The 20,703-nt window shown below is 39.1% G+C and overlaps 4 protein-coding genes across 4 annotated transcripts; 2 read left to right on the forward strand and 2 right to left on the reverse strand.

The window, feature by feature from the left end:
• Positions 1-2: 2 nt before the first annotated feature.
• On the reverse strand, positions 3-2,861 carry LOC112003347 (uncharacterized). The gene is made up of 3 exons (XM_065774501.1): positions 2,625-2,861; positions 532-2,501; positions 3-450 (listed from the first exon to the last, which is right to left on the reverse strand). The coding sequence occupies exons 1-3, from the start codon at positions 2,859-2,861 to the stop codon at positions 3-5; spliced, it is 2,655 nt and encodes an 884-aa protein (XP_065630573.1).
• A 15-nt stretch (positions 2,862-2,876) lies between these two features.
• Positions 2,877-5,087, reverse strand: LOC136067975 (uncharacterized). Its single transcript, XM_065774502.1, has one exon. The coding sequence runs from the start codon at positions 5,085-5,087 to the stop codon at positions 2,877-2,879; it is 2,211 nt and encodes a 736-aa protein (XP_065630574.1).
• A 2,721-nt stretch (positions 5,088-7,808) lies between these two features.
• On the forward strand, positions 7,809-10,149 carry LOC112032039 (large ribosomal subunit protein eL15z). Its single transcript, XM_024064740.2, has 4 exons — positions 7,809-7,939; positions 8,039-8,205; positions 9,003-9,200; positions 9,725-10,149. Exons 1-4 carry the CDS (start codon positions 7,936-7,938, stop codon positions 9,968-9,970), a joined length of 615 nt encoding a protein of 204 aa, XP_023920508.1. The 5' UTR covers positions 7,809-7,935; the 3' UTR covers positions 9,971-10,149.
• Positions 10,150-15,677: 5,528 nt separating this feature from the next.
• Positions 15,678-18,018, forward strand: LOC112010725 (large ribosomal subunit protein eL15z). Its single transcript, XM_024043080.2, has 4 exons — positions 15,678-15,810; positions 15,910-16,076; positions 16,872-17,069; positions 17,594-18,018. The coding sequence occupies exons 1-4, from the start codon at positions 15,807-15,809 to the stop codon at positions 17,837-17,839; spliced, it is 615 nt and encodes a 204-aa protein (XP_023898848.1). The 5' UTR covers positions 15,678-15,806; the 3' UTR covers positions 17,840-18,018.
• Positions 18,019-20,703: the final 2,685 nt, after the last annotated feature.

Consider the following 20,703-nt stretch of genomic DNA (forward strand, 5'->3'; position numbering starts at 1 on the left):
TTCTACTGATAATACTTCCTCAAGTGCTCCACATTCCAAGGATGCTCCAACTTCCTCCTATCAAGGGCTTCTAAGTAATAGGATCCTTGCCTTTTGCAGTTGACGACTCTGTAGAGGCCTTCCCAATTTGGTCCCAACTTCCCATGAGCTGGGTTCTTTGTTGCTAAGGAAACCCTTTTTAGGACGAGGTCCCCTATGTTGAATCGCCTTGGCTTTACCATTGCATTATACCGCCTAGCCATAAGATTTTTATACCTTGCCATCCTTTGCTCAGCGTCCATCCTTACCTCGTCTATCAAATCGAGGTTTAGACGTAGTTGTTCCTCATTAGCTTCGTCCTGGTAGGTTATCACCCTATGATTGGCCACGTGTACTTTCGCGGGTATAACTGCTTCAGTTCCATATGCTAGCTTAAAAGCAGTTTCTCCTGTAGGAGTTCTCACTGTCGTTCTATATGCCCACAGAACACTTGGAAGCTCATCTGGTCATACTCCCTTAGCTCCCTTAAGCCGAGTCTTGATTATTTTCAACAAGGATCGGTTTACAACTTCTGCCTGGCCATTAGCTTGCGGGTGGGCTGGTGAGGAGTAGTGATTTTGAATTCCAAAGTGTATGCAAAAATCTCTGAAAATTGCATTGTCAAATTGCCATCCGTTGTCTGATACCAGCACCCTAGGTACTCCAAATCTGCACACAATATTTTTCCACATGAAGTTCTTGACATTCTGCTGTGTGATGTTGGCCAAAGGTTCTGTTTCTACCCACTTGGTAAAATAATCAATACCAACCACAAGGAATTTCATTTGCCTTATACCCAGTGGAAATGGACCTAGAATGTCCAGTCCCCATTGCACAAAAGGCCACGGGGCCGTCATTGGAGTCAAATACTTTGATGGTTGCCTGGGGACGTTGCTAAGCCTTTGGCATTGATCGTAGACTTTGACGTATGCCTTAGCATCAACTTGCATATTTGGCCAATAATATCCCGCACGGACGACTTTGTGGACGAGCGATCTGGCGCCTGAGTGATTGCCACATGCTCCCTCATGAATTTCTCTCAATATGTAGTTTGCTTCGTCTAGGGCCAAACATCTGAGATAAGGCTGGAAAAAACCTCTTCGGTAGAGAATCTCGTCCATAAGAACATACCTGGCCGCCCTTGCCCTCAGCTTTCTAGCTTCATCTTTTTCTTCCGGGAGTCGTCCGTCTTTTAAGTACGACACAATTGGGACCATCCAATTCATTCCATTTTCCACCTGTTGTACTTCTGGGATGTCTATACTCGGCATATACTGAATTTCATCAAACTTGTCTACGGCTTCGCTCGATGAGGCTTCTTTCGCTAAGGCATCAGCTTCCATGTTCTCCTCCCTCGGGATTTGAACGAAGTTAACTTCTTCAAACTTCTTTACAAGGCGCGTCACTCTGTTTAGATACTTCCTCATTCGTTCTTCTTTGGCTTCAAACATTCCATTCACTTGGCCTATGATCAATTGAGAATCTCCCAAGACGAGGAGTGACTTCGCTTCTACAGATTTGTCCAATTCCAGTCCTTTAAGAAGAGCTTCGTACTCGACTTCATTATTAGTTGTCTGGTACTGCAAACGAACTTTGTGCTTTAATTTGTCCCCCTCTGGAGATTGCAAAACCACACCTATTCCGCCTGCGTGCAGTGTAGACGAGCCATCCACATGGACGATCCACTTGCTGTTTTCCACTTCACCTTCATCATCATAACTTAAGGTAAATTCAGCAATGAAATCTGCCAGAACTTGAGCTTTTATGGCATGCCTTGGCTGGTATTTTATGTCAAACTCACTAAGCTCGACGGCCCATTGGACCAAACGTCCTGCAGCCTCTAACTTGTTCATTGCCTTCTTGAGTGGGTGATCTGTCATGACGTTAATAACATGAGCTTGAAAATAATGCCTTAGTTTTCTGGAAGTCGTTATCAACGCAAAAGCCAATTTCTCCATTAGCGGGTACCGTCCTTCTGCTCCCCTCAATGCTTTGCTAGTATAGTACACAGGTCTCTGCACCTTGTTCTCTTCCCTCACCAGTGCCGAACTCACAGCGTATGGAGTGACTGCCAAATATAAGTACAATTCTTCTCCGGGCACAGACGGGCTCAATAACGGGGCTTTGGTGAGATATATCTTCAAATCTTCAAAAGCTTTCTGACGCTCATCGGTCCATTCAAATGCTTTTTTAAGAACCTTAAAAAATGGCAAACATTTGTCAGTAGCTTTAGAAACAAACCTGTTGAGGGCGGCAACTCGTCCGGTGAGGGACTGAACTTCTTTAACATTGCCCGGAGGCTTCATATCCAATATTGCTTGAATTTTGTCAGGGTTTGCTTCGATTCCTCTGTAGGAAACCATAAATCCTAAGAACTTCCCTAATGAAACTCCAAAAGCACACTTGTTAGGGTTTAACTTCATTTGATACTGCCTCAGTGTGTCAAATGTTTCCTGCAAATCGACCAAATGCCTCTCCTCGTCCTAAGTTTTTACCAACATATCATCTATGTATACTTCCATATTTCTCCCAATCTGCGGACGAAACATGTGATTGACCAGACGTTGGTATGTCGCCCCAGCATTCTTTAAACCGAAAGGCATTACTTCATAACAAAACAGTCCCTGACTAGTGATAAAGGACGTTTTCTCTTGGTCCACTTCATCCATCCTAATTTGATTGTAACCAGAGAAAGCATCAAGGAAACTAAGCAACTTGTGGCCTGCGGTGGAATCTACCAACTGATCAATACGCGGCAACGGGTAACTGTCCTTGGGACAAGCCTTATTTAAGTCAGTGAAATTAACACACATTCTCCATTTGTCGTCCGCCTTCTTGACCATGACCACGTTGGCTAACTAGTCAGGATAGTATACCTCTCGAATAAACTTCGCTGCAATTAACTTCTGAACTTCCTCCCTAACAACATTGTCTCTTTCTAGGGCAAACACTCTCTTCTTTTGTCGCACTAGTTTGGAGGAAGGGCATACACTCAGACGGTGGGTAATGACACTAGGATCTATACCCGGCATGTCTTCGTGACTCCATGCGAACACATCTCTGTTTCTTTTCAAAAAACAAATGAGATCTTTCTTGATCTTCGCTTCCAGATCTGCTCTAACCCTGGTACACCTCTCAGGGTTATCATCATCTAAAGGAATATCTTCCAACGCTTCAATGGGTTTTGCCACAACTTTCTTCTCTTCGATATTCATTGCTTGAACTTGCTCGTCCGCAGCCAACATGGCTAGATAACACTCTCTTGCTGCTAATTGGTCTCCCTGTACTTGGCCTACCCCATGTTCCGTTGGGAACTTGACTAACAAGTGGTAAGTAGATGTAACTGCCTTCCACCTATTTAGGGTTGGCCTCCCAATTATTGCATTGTAAGAAGACGAACAATCAACTACAAGGAAGTTCACCTCCTTGGTAACTTGCTGCGGATATGCCCCCACTATCACTGGTAATGAAATACTACCCACAGGTTGCACCGTCATTCCACCAAAACCTACTAGGGGGGAGCCCGCTGGACGGAGCAAGTCTCGTCCTAACCTCATCTGCTGAAAGGCTGGATAGTACAAGATATCAGCAGAACTCCCGTTATCTATCAACACCCTTCTAGTCTTGTAGTCCGCAATAAGGAGGGTGATGACAATAGCATCGTCATGAGGGTGATGGACTCTCTCTGCATCGTCGTCCGTGAAGGTGATCGCCTGCTCGTCCGTAGTCCCTGCACTCGGTGATCGTCCAGAGAGCTGAACGCTCTGCACTGCTTTCAAGTATGCTTTCTTTGACTTAGACGACCGTCCTGCAGAACTTCCCCCCAGAATGATTCTTATTTCTCCGAATGGTGGCCGTGACGATTCTTCTACCTTGGCTTTCAATTTCTCGTCTTTGTGATCTCGTCCAAGGAAATTTTTCAGCTTCCCTTGTTTGATGAGATTCTCAATCTGCTGCTTCAGATTGAAACACTCGTTCGTGTCGTGCCCGTGATCTCTATGGAAGCGACAATACTTATTTCTATTGCATTTATTGGGATCTCCCTTTATCTTCTCTGGCCACTTTAAGGAAGGATCGTCTTTGATTTGCATGAGGACTTGCTCGAGTGGCACGTTCAAAGGAGTGTATTGTTGGTTCCTTGCTGACGGACCTGCCCTCTTCTCTCGGTCTTTCTTATCCTCCGTTCGTCCCTTCTTTAGATGAGGACCTTGTTCGGAATGACAAGCAGGATTTGTTTGCATTCTCTCAGCCCTCTTCCTCTTCTTAGCTATAATCGCATTTTCTGCATTCATGAAGTTTTGGGCTGAATGGACGAGTTCAGCCATGGACTGAGGTTCCTTCTTATAAAGTTTATGTATAAACAAGTCAGAATTGACCCCATTATGAAAAGCTGCCAACAGTAGCTTATCCTCTACCTCGTCCACGGTCAGGGCTTCCCTATTGAAGTGTGTGATGAAGGAACGCAAGCTTTCATTTTCCCCTTGTTCTATCGTTAACATACTGGAAGTAGATTGTCTGTGACGCTGACCCCCTATGAAGTTATTAACAAACAACTTGCTTAATTCTCTAAAAGAACTTACTGAATTCGGGGGTAATTTGCTGAACCATACTCTAGCCGGACCCTTGAGAGTGGTAAGGAAGACTTTACACATTATTTCATCTGGAACTCCTTGAAGATGCATAGTGGTCTTGAAGGTGGCAATGTAGTCAAAAGGATCTCGATTCCCATCGTATGAATCTAAAGAAGGCATTTTAAACTTCGGTGGCAAGGGATGGCCATTGATGGAAGCCGGAAAGGGAGAGTCAGTTCTATGAACCAAATCTTCTACTGGGTTCGCCCTCATCATATTCTCCTTCATTTCGTCCATGGCCTTCTTCATCTGATCCATCTCTTTCTTCAAGTCAGATGCCCTTCGCGAAGTGGTATCCCTTGATTGACTCCCATGCTGAAAGTTCTCTCTGCCCTCTTGACCCTGAGTTTGCCCTTCTTCTTCATGCTCTTGATGCATCTGCCTTCTTAAATTAACCTCTCTCCATAAGTCCTGATTCTGGCGAGTTAGCTCCGCCATCGCAGCTGCCATAGAGTGCATATGTTGGACAGACGGGGACTGTATATCCGGTGCAGATTGGCGATCGCGATGAGGATTACTCGATGCGTCCCTACTCTGTTGAGGGCCTGGGCTAGTTGCCCTTGATCTAGTCCGAACCATTTCAACCCTTTCACGAGAGAAAGAAATTGCAGAACTAAACAAGTTCAAGAGCGACAAATACGTTTCCCACAGACGGCGCCAACTGATAATTCTGGAAAATCAGTGGGTTGGAAATATTCGGACTTCAACAATCTTCAGGGTCAAATCCTGTAAAACCAAATTCAATCAGAGAAAAGACCGGTGGAGGCCGGCCTATGGTCCTCCGATGATGAAGTTAGTTGGCTGGAATCGAAAGGAAAAATTTCTAAGTGTTTTCTCTTCTCTTCTCAAAAGAAAAATCCCAATCCCTTACCTCTACGTAGAGAAGCGTTTATATAGTGCATGGAACAGTTATTTGTCCTGATAACTGTTCCTATTGTCGAGGAATTCACCAAAGTCGGAGGTAACTTCCATAACTTCCATGGAAGTTACTTTATCTGAACCGGTGCTTTATCACGAGCAATGAAGGTTTTGGTTTATAGGTAAGGTTCAAGTTTAGAGTATTTGGCTCGTCCGTCCCTAATTAAGGGCGGAGGTGCCTCAGCAGAAACATGCTTGCCTCGTCCGTCCTCACCCAATTTATGACAGACGAGGTAATATGGCTGCGCCCATCCTTCTTTCTTTTTCCTAGGACGAGACATATGGACAATTTTTAAAGGTGGTATTTTATAGCATCATCAATTTATAACATTTACTGGGTTCAAGTATATTTTTATTATTGAAATATGTTATTTTATTTGAAAAAATGGTAATAGTTGTAGGAAAAATTAACAAGAAATAAAGTTTTACGGGGTGGAGCAGGGCTTCGCGGGGCCTTAAGGGGCAGGGATGGGGCAAGAAAAATCCATGCAGGGTGGGGGTGAAGACCCCATCCTTCGGCCCCGCCCCGCCCCATTGCCATCCCTATCCTCAAACACATCAATCATGTCCATAGGCAAACTATCAAATAAAGAAAATTTAGAAATCTGACTAAAGCTTATCCTAGCAAGTCTATCATCATAGCGGTTAGCTTGGTGGAAGCAATGCTTAATCCGAATCTGAGGCATGTGAGAGATCAACAATCTGCAATTATCCAAAATAGGGCATAAGAGGGATTTTTGAGGACATTGACAATGGATTTAGCATCTAACTCGATCACAAGGGCTGATAAGACTTCTACAAAGCATCAGCCCCTCCTCCAATCCCCAAAGTTCAGCAGCAAAGGTGTTAGTGACACTAATCCTTCTACTGAAGCCTCTAACCCATTGCCCATTAGCATCTCTAATAACCCCTCCATAGCAAGCTAAGCCGCTTCTACCCTCCACTGAACCATCTGTATTAAGCTTCAACCAATCTTCAGGCGGCTTCTCCCAACAAATCCTTCTCATCACCTTTTGCACACTGAAGCTCTCGGAGTTGCCACACAATGAATGAACTCCATTGCTTGGTTTAAAATTTCCCTAGCCAGCTTCGAGTTTCTACCCTTACAGGTTGAAAACAAACTTATTTCTACTTTTCCATATATTCCACACAGCAAAGGGAAAGATAATCCTCCAAGAGGGATTGGCAGCAAGCAAGCTACAATTATTTCTACCATTAAAAGACAGCCAAATCTGCAAGTCACTTCTCCAAAAAGCATGATTCGAGGATGTAATCCCCAACTAATTCCACACCTGCTTGATATGAGGGCAGTCATGGAGAGCATGCAAAATGGTCTCCGAACCTCTTTGACATATAGGGCATGTATTGTCATGTACTACCCCTCTTTTCTCAAGGAACACCTTAACCCCATTACTGTTATGAGCACACATCCATAAGAAAGTCTTGATTCTCGGAAGAGTGTCTACTTTCCAAAGCCATTTGGCTGAGAAGGGAGATGCATCCATGGTACCCATAGCAATCTTATAAGCACTCTTTAACTCAAAGGTGCCTTTAGAAGAATCTGCCCATGCCAATTTATCAATTCCTCTGCTAGTAAGTGCAGTGGGAGTAGCTTGAATCAACATCTTTATGTCTTGAGGAAGCTCAAATGGAATTTTTTTCCCAAGTCCAAATCGTGTCCAACATAAAACCCTTAATCTCCAAAAGACTAGCTGCCTATGTAATAGGACCTTGAATGAGTTGTCTTAAAGAGACTTTTTGGGTCCAATTGCTATGCCAAACACTCAAACTACTGTCCCTACCAACCATCCACCTATTGGCCCTGTTGAATGTATCCATGCCTTTCTTCATTGCAGCCCAAACAGATGAACGTTATATAGTTTCTCTCCAATTTTTTATTTTTATTATATAGTTTAATATATTAAGTTTTGTATTTTGGGGGATTCTAGCCTTTTACTCCAATAGTGGGGTTTTATTATTTTTTAATTATTTTTTAAGTTTGATTAGGTATAACTCAATTTTAAGGTAATTGAGTATCGAAATAGAAGTATAAATCTAAATAGTTTGAAAATAGGAGCATATTGCCTAATTTTTTTAAAATAGGGGTAAAAGGCTGGAATTCGCTTGTATTTTGTACTTAACGTTGGGTGCGTGGTGCTTGAAAACATTGATGAGGCAGCCCAAAGTCCAAAGGCCCATTAAGCCCAACAGCCTTTTAGAGTATAGACAGAAAAGCAGGGGGCATTTTGGTGATTCGGACACGATAAATTACTCTCTAAAACCCTAGTATAGCTTCTCTCTTTCATTCATTCTCCCAGCCGAAACGACACACAGGCAGAGAGGCTGTTTGAGAGAAGAGAGAATAATAATGGGTAGGCATTTTCTTCTCTTACTTGCTTGAAAATTGATGGGTATTGTTTTTAATTTACAGAATTTGAATGAATTGATGTGAATGATGAATTGATATATAGGGGCATACAAGTACGTGTCAGAGCTATGGAGGAAGAAGCAATCGGATGTGATGAGGTTTTTACAGAGGGTGAGGTGTTGGGAGTATCGCCAGCAATCTTCTATTGTCCGTCTCACTCGCCCCACTCGCCCCGACAAGGCTCGCCGCTTGGGTTACAAGGCCAAGCAGGTTTTCTTTTTTTTTTTTTTTCTTTTTAATACTATCTATATGTTTTTAATGTTAACCCCTTTTTTTTTCTTACTTCTAATTCAGAAAAATTATGCTTTTTGATGTACTGGCTAGATGGTTATTGATATTTTGATAAGTGGGTTATTATTATTATTTTTATTACATTTTTCCATTAGGGTATCTCTGCATTTTGTTGTTCATTATCTGGATCCATTTGCTCTACTATAAGTTGATGTTTGATTGACCTTGTATATATAATGACTTTTCTATATTTATTTGAAAAGAAGAGAAGGTAAAAAGGAAAAGAATGGTATGAAATTTATTCATACCAGCTTTAGTTTGTGGGAAGTGTACATTATCATGCTGCTGTAGCCATTGTTATACTTGCTTTGCTTACCAACTTATGTTTTACCTACACTTTGACTGCGTTTGGTATGGTGGAAAAGTGAGAAGATAGAAATGGGGGAAGATATATTGTTTATGTTCTTTTGTTTGGTAGAGTAGGGAAGAGGAAGAAACCAAAAATGGAGAGTATTATTTTTTATTTTTCCAAAATATAAGGAAAATAGAAGAGAAAATGTCTTACATAGGTGATTTGACAATCTTATTCCTCTAATATATTATAAACAATTCAATACTAAGATATGATAAGAATTTTTTACAATGTTCTCTATTTTGTGTACATTTTAATCTCTTCTTTTCTTTCTTTTTTCCATCTTACATTTTGTTTCCTTTCACTTTTCTGGTCTCCCTACCAAATGAAGCCTTAGTAGTAATTATGTTAATATTCTTTACAGGGTTATGTGGTCTATCGTGTACGTGTAAGACGTGGTGGACGGAAGAGGCCTGTTCCGAAGGGTATTGTGTATGGAAAACCCACAAACCAGGGTGTCACACAACTGAAATTCCAACGCAGCAAGCGCTCAGTTGCAGAGGAGCGTGCTGGTCGTAAACTGGGTGGTCTTAAGGTTCTTAACTCATACTGGCTCAATGAGGTATGTATGAAATGTATTATTTTGCCAAGCAATGTCTGTACTTATTCAAAACCTCTTCTTTAGAAAAGAATGACAATGGGGACTTGGAAATTTACAGGCGTTATATTTTCTAATAGTTGTTATTTGTAATAGTTGTGAATGAATGAGCCTGTCTTAGTAACAGTTGATAAAATATTATGAGAAAATGGGTTGAATTAGTATCTTAATTGATAGTTTGAATTGGAAATTTTCTTTCCTAGTGACAGTTGATAAATTATTATGAGAAAATGGGTTGAACTGTTATCTTATTTAATAGTTCGAATTGAAATATTTTTGGAAAGAATGTAACTTTTTGTTGTTCCTCCTGTGATTATACTTTTTTTTCAAGTTATTCTTGTGTATAGTTTTGAAATATTTTTTGAAAGAATGTAACTTTTTGTTGTTCCTCCTGTGATTATATTTTTTTGAAGTTATCCTTGTGTATAGTTGATGCTTTGTTAAAATCCTTTTCATAGTTTTCATGCTTTGTAATTCCACCTTTGCAGGACTCCACTTATAAGTACTTTGAAGTTATCTTGGTTGATGCTGCCCACAATGCAATCCGCAATGACCCAAGGATTAACTGGATCTGCAATCCTGTTCACAAGCACAGGGAACTTCGTGGACTCACCTCAGCTGGAAAGAAATACAGAGGTCTCCGTGGGAAGGGACACTTGCATCACAAGGCACGACCTTCAAGAAGGGCAACTTGGAAGAGGAACAACACTCTCTCTCTCAAGCGTTACCGTTGATTTGCAAGATATTATTGGTGTTTTTATTATTGTCACAATTCTACCTGTTATAAGATTTTAGCTTTAAGAAACTTAAGTGTTCTGAATTATATTTGTGATTCAGATTGCGGAACATGGCTGTTGGTCATGCCCGGACAGTTTTTGTGATTGTTAAATCAGTTTTGGATGTTTTGAGTTTTTGTGCTTGCTGTATCAGTTTTGGATGTTTCATCACATAAATGCGTTTCTAGTCTGCACTCTTCGTGTTATTGAACTTCAACTGTGTTTGTTTGATGGTTAACGAAATTCTTCATGCTCCAGCTCGACTGCTCTTTATGCAGATTGGCTGAACGGCTGAAGCACATTTCCTTAATCACATCTTAACATCTTCGATTTGGACCCATAGCTTATTTGTTGCCAAGTGTCAAGGAAGTTTGACCAAGGTCAAATGATGTAGGATTGATGTAAACAAGATGTCATCCGAAGGTGCATAAGATAGGCTTCAATTTGAAATGTCCTAGACATGAAAATTTCAAATGAACAACTCGAACTCGCTAAAATATGACTAGTTTCAAATGTGAACGAGAATAGCTTATTGGCTAGAAGAATCATCATTTAGACTGGTAGACCCTTGTGAGATTGCTCAACAACATTGGCTAGGCATATAGCACGTTAAAGTGAAGAGTAATCAACCTACTTAATCTTTTCCTTGATAGTATGGAAGAAATCCAAGCCTTATGAGATTACTCAACAACAATGGCTAGGCATATAGCATGCTAAAGTGAAGAGTAATCGACCAACTCTTTTTTTATTTTTTTTTATTTTTAGGATTGCTCGTTAGTTGATAATGACAATTGCCATTACTTGAAAGCCCCTTCCCATCAATTGATACTAGTTATTATCATTTGGTTTCTCATGACTTGATTTGTCCAATGACAAATGCGAAATGAAAAAAGGATCCTCCTATCGGCAATTAGATCCTATTGTGTGTCTTCTTTTTGCAAAAATGGAGAGATAAGCTTACTGATTCGTTGGTTCAACTTGTATTCTAATGGTAGGTATAGAGATAGTTGAAGAGGAAGATTTGGGGAGAGAGAGAGAGAGGATTTTATACAAGGAGAGGAATAGTGAACTAGATCAACTTAACAAAGGTTGTTTATTTTGTTTTTAAATTTTTTATGAAAGCTTGTAACTTTTATTCAGTAGAAGGTAAATTACAATATGTCTTGAATCCAACTAATTCAATCATGCTTGGATTTCCCTTTGAACAAGTTACAAAAAAGCTACGAATCCCTTTTGCAGATTAAGTAAGCATATTTGCAGATTGATTTGCTTGGTGTTGTACATTGTAGAGCTTCACCAATTAAAAATAGTTGAGCTAACGTTTAATTCCTAGAATGAAATTGACAATGAATATAGGGGGTCGGAATGGTTTGTGAGTGTATCTTATACAATTTTTGAATTGCATTCAAATACAATGTTTTGCAGATTAAGCAAGCATATGTGCAGGTTAATTTGTTTGGTGTTGTACATTGTAGAGTTTCACCGATTGAAAACAGTTGAGCTGATGTTTAATTCCTTGAATTAAATTGACAATGAATATGGGAGGGTCGGAATGGTCTGTGAGTGTATCTTATACAATTTTTGAATCTTATTCAAATACAATGTCATGGAGTCCGACATCCCTTGCAGAGTAAACTCCCTCTTCAAAAAGCCTTAGCCTCTGATTCTAATGGTCCCAATGGTGCAGAAATTTTCTTGCTTAATGCAGCGATTAATGCACTTGTATGGTCCCTGGCAACAATGCCAACAACAGCCTCCTTTGTGCTTGAGAAAACAGTGCCATCAATGTTAACCTCGTACTAAGGAGGCTCGAGTAGTGACCATCTCGATTGCTCTTCCTCTCTGACCTGTGAGTGCTTCAGATTTGCAGTTTGGAATTCATCAACGTAGTCCTGTGCCCTCTTCACAATGTCACTACCAAATGCCCCGCGCAATGGTGATGATTACAAGTGCCAGTCCATCTTCATCCATCTGTTGGTTGTATTTTAAATACCACAGCAAGTCCATAAATTCCTGGAGGTGGGAGGTTTTGTTGTAGCGCATCCACACTCGATTTTTTCCATCCTTTACCAGCTATTGTGCAATCCCAGAAGACATGGCCATAGGTTTCTGAAGCCTTGTCCACTCACACGCATCACAGATTGCAGATATGGTTGTCAACAACCTTCCTGACAAAAAGATTAGCCTTCGTGGGGATAATTTTTTTACACGCGAAGGACTTTGTTTTAATAAGTAATTAAGAATCACAATTCCAAGTGACACACTATTTATTTTAACGGGTGTCATCTAGCAATAGGGAGGAAATTCCTACAACCTAGTACCGCCAAAATGCTGACCAGGAAAATAATTTCCACTCCATTGTTTTATCCTATTTTTTCCAAAATATAATACTTCTTTTGACTTATGATGCATGGTCAAAGGGATTGCCCAAAGCTGTTGCATTTGGTGAGAGTTTTCAAGTATAAGAAACATTGATTTTTTTTTTCTTTTTTTTTGGAGAAATAAAAAATACCTGTTAGATCTTGAAGAAAAATGCTCAGGGGGTCAACTCTAATAGTAAATTGGTTCGAGCTAGAACTGCAGGTTCTTAACCATCAGCCCAGCACAGCACACACAAGGGAATTAGTACCAATGCCCGACATTTTTAAGAGTTTGGAAAGAATGGAACCCAGCCGTTTCCTTTTGACATACAATTTCTAGCATTCTTCAAAGGAGGTTCTACCGAAGAAGATGAAAAGCTCAATCTACAATAGTGACATTGCAATGATTGAGCAAATATCACCATCTCAACAAGCTCCATTTGAGCATGATCGCCTTTAGGTCTCTTTAGCATGGCTCAAAATATTATGTCCAAGGATACTTTCTCAAAAGATTTCAACAACTAATCAGATGGCTGATCCGGCGGATAGTAAGAAAGGAAAATTAAGTAAAAGATGGAATCTCAAACAGCTACTCCATTCCGACATTAACACACAATTTTGTGTTAAGTCATTTCTTTTTTAGCTTTGCCTAGCAATCAAATGGCACATTTACTACTTGTGAAGTCAATAAAAATCTCACAAGTCATAATACAAAAGACCTTCCGGATAATCTATCAATTTAAGATTCAAACCACCATTCAATTCAATTAAAATGTTTCATTGAGGTTGCAAGCTTACATGAATCTAGAGAACATCCCATTCCTCCCAAGAAGCATTATTGCAGATCAGCTAAGTAGCAAGGGAGTCTCTGTACAGTATACCATACCCTAGGTACAAATTTTAACATTTTCTTTTGTTTTTATTAGAAACAAATTTATATACTATTGAATTAATGATTTCATTCATGATTCACACGTCTTTCTCAACTTACTTTTCATTATGAACATAATTTTTTTTTTAATGTGGTACAGGTCTGGGTCTGAGTCTGAGACTCTAAATATTTGTGTCTATATCATTGTGTGTGTGTGGGCATTTGGCTGTTATAACTTATAAGGTACAGGTTTGACACTTTGTTCCATTCTCTATGAAATAGTCACAAAATGGGAGGACCTGAGTGTGCTGGTTTTTAAACATACGTAGGAAAAAAAAGACAACCAATACTTCTTATAGTTTTTCTTTGTTTGGACACAATCTGTTACTTTATTTTATTTTGTTTTATTTTTTGGAGGCCTGCTATCTGCTAGTATCCTTGCTTTTTGTAAGTTTTTGGGCTTCAGTCCCTTTTTTCAATATAATTCTATCTTTGAACTCAAAAAAAATAATGCACACTACTTAGTAATTTATAACATTTACTGGGTTCAAATATATTTTTATTATTGAAATATGTTATTTTATTTGAAAAAATGGTAATAGTTGTAGGAAAAATTAACAAGAAATAAAGTTTTACGGGATGGGGTAGTGCTTCGCGGGGCCTTAAGGGGCAGGGATGGGGCAAGAAAAATCCATGCAGGGTGGGGGCGAAGACCCCATCTTTCAGCCCCGCCCCGCCCCATTGCCATCCCTATCCTCAAACACATCAATCATGTCCATAGGCAGACTATCAAATAAAGAAAATTTAGAAATCTGACTAAATCTTATCCTAGCAAGTCTATCAGCATAGCAGTTAGCTTGGTGAAAGCAATGCTTAATCCGAATCTGAGGCATGTGAGAGATCAACAATCTGCAATCATCCAAAATAGGGGAGATAAAATTGTTAGCATAAGAGGGATTTTTGAGGACATTGACAATGGATTTAGCATCTAACTCGATCACAAGGGCTGATAAGGCTTCTACAAAGCATTAGCCCCTCCCTCAATCCCCAAAGTTCAGCAGCAAAGGTGTTAGTGACACTAATCCTTCTACTGAAGCCTCTAACCCACTGCCCATTAACATCTCTAATAACCCTTCCATAGCAAACTATGCCGCTTCCACCCTCCACTGAACCATCTGTATTAAGCTTCAACCAATATTTAGGCAGCTTCTCTCAACAAATCCTTCTCATCACCTTCTGCACACTGAAGCTCTTGGAGTTGCCACACAATGAACGAACTCCATTGCTTGGTTTAAAATTTCCCTAGCCAGCTTCGAGTTTCTACCCTTACAGGTTGAAAACAAACTTATTTCTACTTTTCCATATATTCCACACAGCAAAGGGAAAGATAATCCTCCAAGAGGGATTGACAGCAAGCAAGCTACAATTATTTCTACCATTAAAAGACAGCCAAATCTGCAAGTCACTTCTCCAAAAAGCATGATTCGAGGATGTAATCCCCAACTAATTCCACACCTGCTTGATATGAGGGCAGTCACGGAGAGCATGCAAAATGGTCTCCGAACTCTTTGACAAATAGGGCATGTATTGTCATGTACTACCCCTCTTTTCTCAAGGAACACCTTAACCCCATTACTGTTATGAGCACACATCCATAAGAAAGTCTTGATTCTCAGAAGAGTGTCTGCTTTCCAAAGCCATTTGGCTGAGAAGGGAGATGCATCCATGGTACCCATAGCAATCTTATAAGCACTCTTTAACTCAAAGGTGCCTTTAGAATAATCTGCCCATGCCAATTTATCAACTCCTCTACTAGTAAGTGCAGTGGGAGTAGCTTGAATCAACATCTTTATGTCTTGAGGAAGCTCAAATGGAATTTTTTTCCCAAGTCCAAATCGTGTCCATCATAAAATCCTTAATCTCCAAAAGACTAGCTGCCTGTGTAATAAGACTTTGAATGAGTTGTCTTAAAGAGACTTTTTGGGTCCAATTGCTATGCCAAACACTCAAACTACTGTCCCTACCAACCATCCACCTACTGCCCCTATTGAATGTATCCATGCCTTTCTTCATTGCAGCCCAAATAGATGAACGTTATATAGTTTCTCTCCAATTTTTTATTTTTATTATATAGTTTAATATATTAAGTTTTGTATTTTGGGGGATTCTAGCCTTTTACCCCTATAGTGGCGTTTTATTATTTTTTAATTTTTTTTTAAAAGTTTGATCGGGTATAACTCGATTTTAATGTAATTGAGTATTGAAATAGGGACATAAACCTTGATAGTTTGGAAATATGAGCATATTGCCAAATTTTTTTAAAAATAGGGGTAAAAGGCTTGAATTCGCTTGCTTGAAAACATTGATGAGGCAGCCCAAAGTCCAAAGGCCCATTAAGCCCAACAGCCTTTTAGAGTATAGACAGAAAAGGAGGGGGCATTTTGGTGATTCGGACACGATAAATTACTCTCTAAAACCCTAGTGTAGCTTCTCTCTTTCATTCATTCTCCCAGCCGAAACCACACACACAGAGAGAGGCTGTTTGAGAGAACAGAGAATAATAATGGGTAGGCATTTTCTTCTCTTACTTGCTTGAAAATTGATGGGTATTGTTTTTAATTTACAGAATTTGAATGAATTGATGTGAATGATGAATTGATATATAGGGGCATACAAGTACGTGTCAGAGCTATGGAGGAAGAAGCAATCGGATGTGATGAGGTTTTTACAGAGGGTGAGGTGTTGGGAGTATCGCCAGCAATCTTCTATTGTCCGTCTCACTCGCCCCACTCGCCCCGACAAGGCTCGCCGCTTGGGTTACAAGGCCAAGCAGGTTTTCTTTTTTTCTTTTTTCTTTTTAATACTATCTATATGTTTTTAATGTTAACCCCTTTTTTTTCTTACTTCTAATTCAGAAAAATTATGCTTTTTGATGTACTGGCTAGATGGTTATTGATATTTTGATAAGTGGGTTATTGTTATTATTATTATTACATTTTTCCATTAGGGTATCTCTGCATTTTGTTGTTCATTATCTGGATCCATTTGCTCTACTATAAGTTGATGTTTGATTGACCTTGTATATATAATGACTTTTCTATATTTATTTGAAAAGAAGAGAAGGTAAAAAGGAAAAGAATGAAATGAAATTTATTCATACCAGCTTTAGTTTGTGGGAAGTGTACATTATCAAGCTGCTGTAGCCATTGTTATACTTGCTTTGCTTGCCAACTTATATTTTACCTACACTTCGATTGCGTTTGGTATGGTGGAAAAGTGAGAAGATAGAAATGGGAGAAGATATATTGTTTATGTTCTCTTGTTTGGTAGAGTAGGGAAGAGGAAGAAACCAAAAATGGAGAGTATTATTTTTTATTTTTCCAAAATATAAGGAAAATGGAAGAGAAAATGTCTTACATAGGTGATTTGACAATCTTATTCCCCTAATATATTATAAACAATTCAATACTAAGATATGATAAGAATTTTTTACAATATTCTCTATTTTGTGCACATTTTAATCTCTTCTTTTCTTTCTTTTTTCCATCTTACATTTTGTTTCCTTTCGCTTTTCTGGTCTCCCTACCAAACGAAGCCTTAGTACTAATTATGATAATATTCTTTACAGGGTTATGTGGTCTATCGTGTACGTGTAAGACGTGGTGGACGGAAGAGGCCTGTTCCTAAGGGTATTGTGTATGGAAAACCCACAAACCAGGGTGTCACACAACTGAAATTCCAACGCAGCAAGCGCTCAGTTGCAGAGGAGCGTGCTGGTCGTAAACTGGGCGGTCTTAAGGTTCTTAACTCATACTGGCTCAATGAGGTATGTATGAAATGTATTATTTTGCCAAGCAATGTCTGTACTTATTCAAAACCTCTTCTTTATAAAAGAATGACAATGGGGACTTGGAAATTTACAGGCGTTATATTTTCTAATAGTTGTTATTTGTAATAGTTGTGAATGAATGAGCCTGTCCTAGTAACAGTTGATAAAATATTGTGAGAACATGGATTGAATTAGTATCTTAATTGATAGTTTGAATTGGAAATTTTCTTTCCTAGTGACAGTCGATAAATTATTATGAGAAAATGGGTTGAACTGTTATCTTATTTAATAGTGCGTATTGAAATATTTTTTGAAAGAATGTAACTTTTTGTTGTTCCTCCTGTGATTATACTTTTTTTTGAAGTTATCCTTGTGTATAGTTTTGAAATATTTTTTGAAAAAATGTAACTTTTTGTTGTTCCTCCTGTGATTATATTTTTTTGAAGTTATCCTTGTGTATAGTTGATGCTTTGTTAAAATCCTTTTCATAGTTTTGATGCTTTGTAATTCCACCTTTGCAGGACTCCACTTATAAGTACTTTGAAGTTATCTTGGTTGATGCTGCCCACAATGCAATCCGCAATGACCCAAGGATTAACTGGATCTGCAATCCTGTTCACAAGCACAGGGAACTTCGTGGACTCACCTCAGCTGGAAAGAAATACAGAGGTCTCCGTGGGAAGGGACACTTGCATCACAAGGCACGACCTTCAAGAAGGGCAACTTGGAAGAGGAACAACACACTCTCTCTCAAGCGTTACCGTTGATTTGCAAGATATTATTGGTGTTTTTATTATTGTCACAATTCTACCTGTTATAAGATTTTAGCTTTAAGAAACTTAAGTGTTCTGAATTATATTTGTGATTCAGATTGCGGAACATGGTTGTTGGTCATGCCGGGACAGTTTTTGTGATTGTTAAATCAGTTTTGGATGTTTTGAGTTTTTGTGCTTGCTGTATCAGTTTTGGATGTTTCATCACATAAATGCGTTTCTAGTTTGCACTCTTCGTGTTATTGAACTTCAACTGTGTTTGTTTGATGGTTATCGAAATTCTTCATGCTCCAGCTCGACTGCTCTTTTTATGCAGATTGGCTGAACGGCTGAAGCACATTTCCTTAATCACATCTTAACATCTTCGATTTGGACCCATACCTTATTTGTTGCCAAGTGTCAAGGAAGTTTGACCAAGGTCAAATGATGTAGGATTGATGTAAACAAGATGTCATCTAAAAGTGCATAAGATAGGCTTCAATTTGAAATTTCCTAGACATGAAAATTCCAAATGAACAACTCGAACTCGCTAAAATATGACTAGTTTCAAATGTGAACGAGAATAGCTTATTGGCTAGAAGAATCATCATTTAGACTGGTAGACCCTTGTGAGATTACTCAACAACATTGGCTAGGCATATAGCACGTTAAAGCGAAGAGTAATCAACCAACTTAATCTTTTCCTTGATAGTATGGAAGAAATCCAACCCTTATGAGATTACTCAACAACAATGGCTAGGCATATAGTATGCTAAAGTGAAGAGTAATCAACTAACTCAATTTTTTTTAGGATTGCTCGTTAGTTGATTATGACAATTGCCATTACTTGAAAGCCCCTTCCCATCAATTGATACTAGTTATTATCATTTGGTTTCTCATGACTTGATTTGTCCAATGACAAATGCGAAATGAAAAAAGGATCCTCCTATCGGCAATTAGATCCTATTGTGTGTCTACCTTCTTTTTGCAAAAATGGAGAGATGAGCTTACTGATTCGTTCGTTCAACTTGTATTCTAATGGTAGGTAGAGAGATAGTTGAAGAGGAAGATTTGGAGAGAGAGAGAGAGAGAGAGAGAGAGAGGATTTTATACAAGAAGAGGAATAGTGAACTAGGTCAACTTAACAAAGGTGGTTTTTATTTTGTTTATTTTGTTTTTAAATTTTTTATGAAAGCTTGTAACTTTTATTTAGTAGAAGGTAAATTACAATACGTCTTGAATCCAACTAATTCAATCATGCTTGGATTTTCCTTTGAACAAGTTACAAAAAAGCTACGAATTTCTTTTGCAGATTAAGCAAGCATACGTGCAGATTGATTTGCTTGGTGTTGTACATTGTAGAGCTTCACCAATTGAAAATAGTTGAGCTGATGTTTAATTCCTGGAATGAAATTGACAATGAATATGGGGGGTCAAAATGGTCTGTGAGTGTATCTTATACAATTTTTGAATCGCATTCAAATACAATGTTTTGCAGATTAAGCAAGCATATGTGTAGGTTAATTTGATTAGTGTTGTACATAGTAGAGTTTCACCGATTAAAAACAGTTGAGCTGACATTTAATTCCTTGAATTAAATTGACAATGAATATGGGAGGGTCGGAATAGTCTGTGAGTGTATCTTATACAATTTTTGAATCTTATTCAAATAAAATGTCACGGAGTCCAACATCCCTTGCAAAGTAAACTCCCTCTTCAAAAAGCCTTCGCCTCTGATTCTAATGGTCCCAATGGTGCAGAAATTTTCTTGCTTAATGCAGCGATTAATGCACTTGTATGGTCCCTGGCAACAATGCCAACACCAGCCTCCTTTGTGCTTGAGAAAACAGTGCCATCAATGTTAACCTCGTACTAAGGAGGTTCGAGTAGTGACCATCTCGATTGCTCTTCCTCTCTGACCTGTGAGTGCTTCAGATTTGCAGTTTGGAATTCATCAACGTAGTCCTGTGCCCTCTTCACAATGTCACTACCAAATGCCCCGCGCAATGGTGATGATTACAAGTGCCAGTCCATCTTCATCTATCTGTTGGTTGTATTTTAAATACCACAGCAAGTCCATAAATTCCTGGAGGTGGGAGGTTTTGTTGTAGCGCATCCACACTCGATTTTTTCCATCCTTTACCAGCTATTGTGCAATCCCAGAAGACATGGCCATAGGTTTCTGAAGCCTTGTCCACTCACACGCATCACAGATTGCAGATATGGTTGTCAACAACCTTCCTGACAAAAAGATTAGCCTTCGTGGGGATAATTTTTTTACACGCGAAGGAATTTGTTTTAATAAGTAATTAAGAATCACAATCCCAAATGACAAACTATTTATTTTAAAGGGTGTCATCTAGCAATAGGGAGGAAATTCCTCCAACCTAGTACCGCCAAAATGCTGACCAGGAAAATAATTTCCACTCCATTGTTTTATCCTATTTTTTCCAAAATAAAATACTTCTTTTGACTTATGATGCATGGTCAAAGGGATTGCCCAAAGCTGTTGCATTTGGTGAGAGTTTTCAAGTATAAGAAACATTGATTTTTTTTTTCTTTTTTTTTGGAGAAATAAAAAATACCTGTTAGATCTTGAAGAAAAATGCTCAGGGGGTCAACTCTAATAGTAAATTGGTTCGAGCTAGAACTGCAGGTTCTTAACCATCAGCCCAGCACAGCACACACAAGGGAATTAGTACCAATGCCCGACATTTTTAAGAGTTTGGAAAGAATGGAACCCAGCCGTTTCCTTTTGACATACAATTTCTAGCATTCTTCAAAGGAGGTTCTACCGAAGAAGATGAAAAGCTCAATCTACAATAGTGACATTGCAATGATTGAGCAAATATCACCATCTCAACAAGCTCCATTTGAGC

Source organism: Quercus suber, unplaced genomic scaffold (genome assembly GCF_002906115.3).
Source record: "Quercus suber isolate HL8 unplaced genomic scaffold, Cork oak 2.0 scaffold_94, whole genome shotgun sequence".
Classification (NCBI taxonomy): Eukaryota; Viridiplantae; Streptophyta; class Magnoliopsida; order Fagales; family Fagaceae; genus Quercus; species Quercus suber.

What these genes read in the sequence shown, in the direction of transcription:
- LOC112003347 (XM_065774501.1), bottom strand. Translation starts at nt 2,861, where the DNA reads ATGGTCAAGAAGGCGGACGACAAATGGAGAATGTGTGTTAATTTCACT. An exon ending in AGGGACTGTTTTGTTATGAA is followed by an intron (nt 2,502 to 2,624) that starts GTAATGCCTTTC and finishes GTAAAAACTTAG; the next exon opens with GACGAGGAGAGGCATTTGGT. An exon ending in GAAGTTGTAAACCGATCCTT is followed by an intron (nt 451 to 531) that starts GTTGAAAATAAT and finishes GTGGGCATATAG; the next exon opens with AACGACAGTGAGAACTCCTA.
- LOC136067975 (XM_065774502.1), bottom strand. Translation starts at nt 5,087, where the DNA reads ATGGCGGAGCTAACTCGCCAGAATCAGGACTTATGGAGAGAGGTTAAT.
- LOC112032039 (XM_024064740.2), top strand. An exon ending in TGGGTTACAAGGCCAAGCAG is followed by an intron (nt 8,206 to 9,002) that starts GTTTTCTTTTTT and finishes TATTCTTTACAG; the next exon opens with GGTTATGTGGTCTATCGTGT. An exon ending in ACTCATACTGGCTCAATGAG is followed by an intron (nt 9,201 to 9,724) that starts GTATGTATGAAA and finishes CCACCTTTGCAG; the next exon opens with GACTCCACTTATAAGTACTT.
- LOC112010725 (XM_024043080.2), top strand. An exon ending in TGGGTTACAAGGCCAAGCAG is followed by an intron (nt 16,077 to 16,871) that starts GTTTTCTTTTTT and finishes TATTCTTTACAG; the next exon opens with GGTTATGTGGTCTATCGTGT. An exon ending in ACTCATACTGGCTCAATGAG is followed by an intron (nt 17,070 to 17,593) that starts GTATGTATGAAA and finishes CCACCTTTGCAG; the next exon opens with GACTCCACTTATAAGTACTT.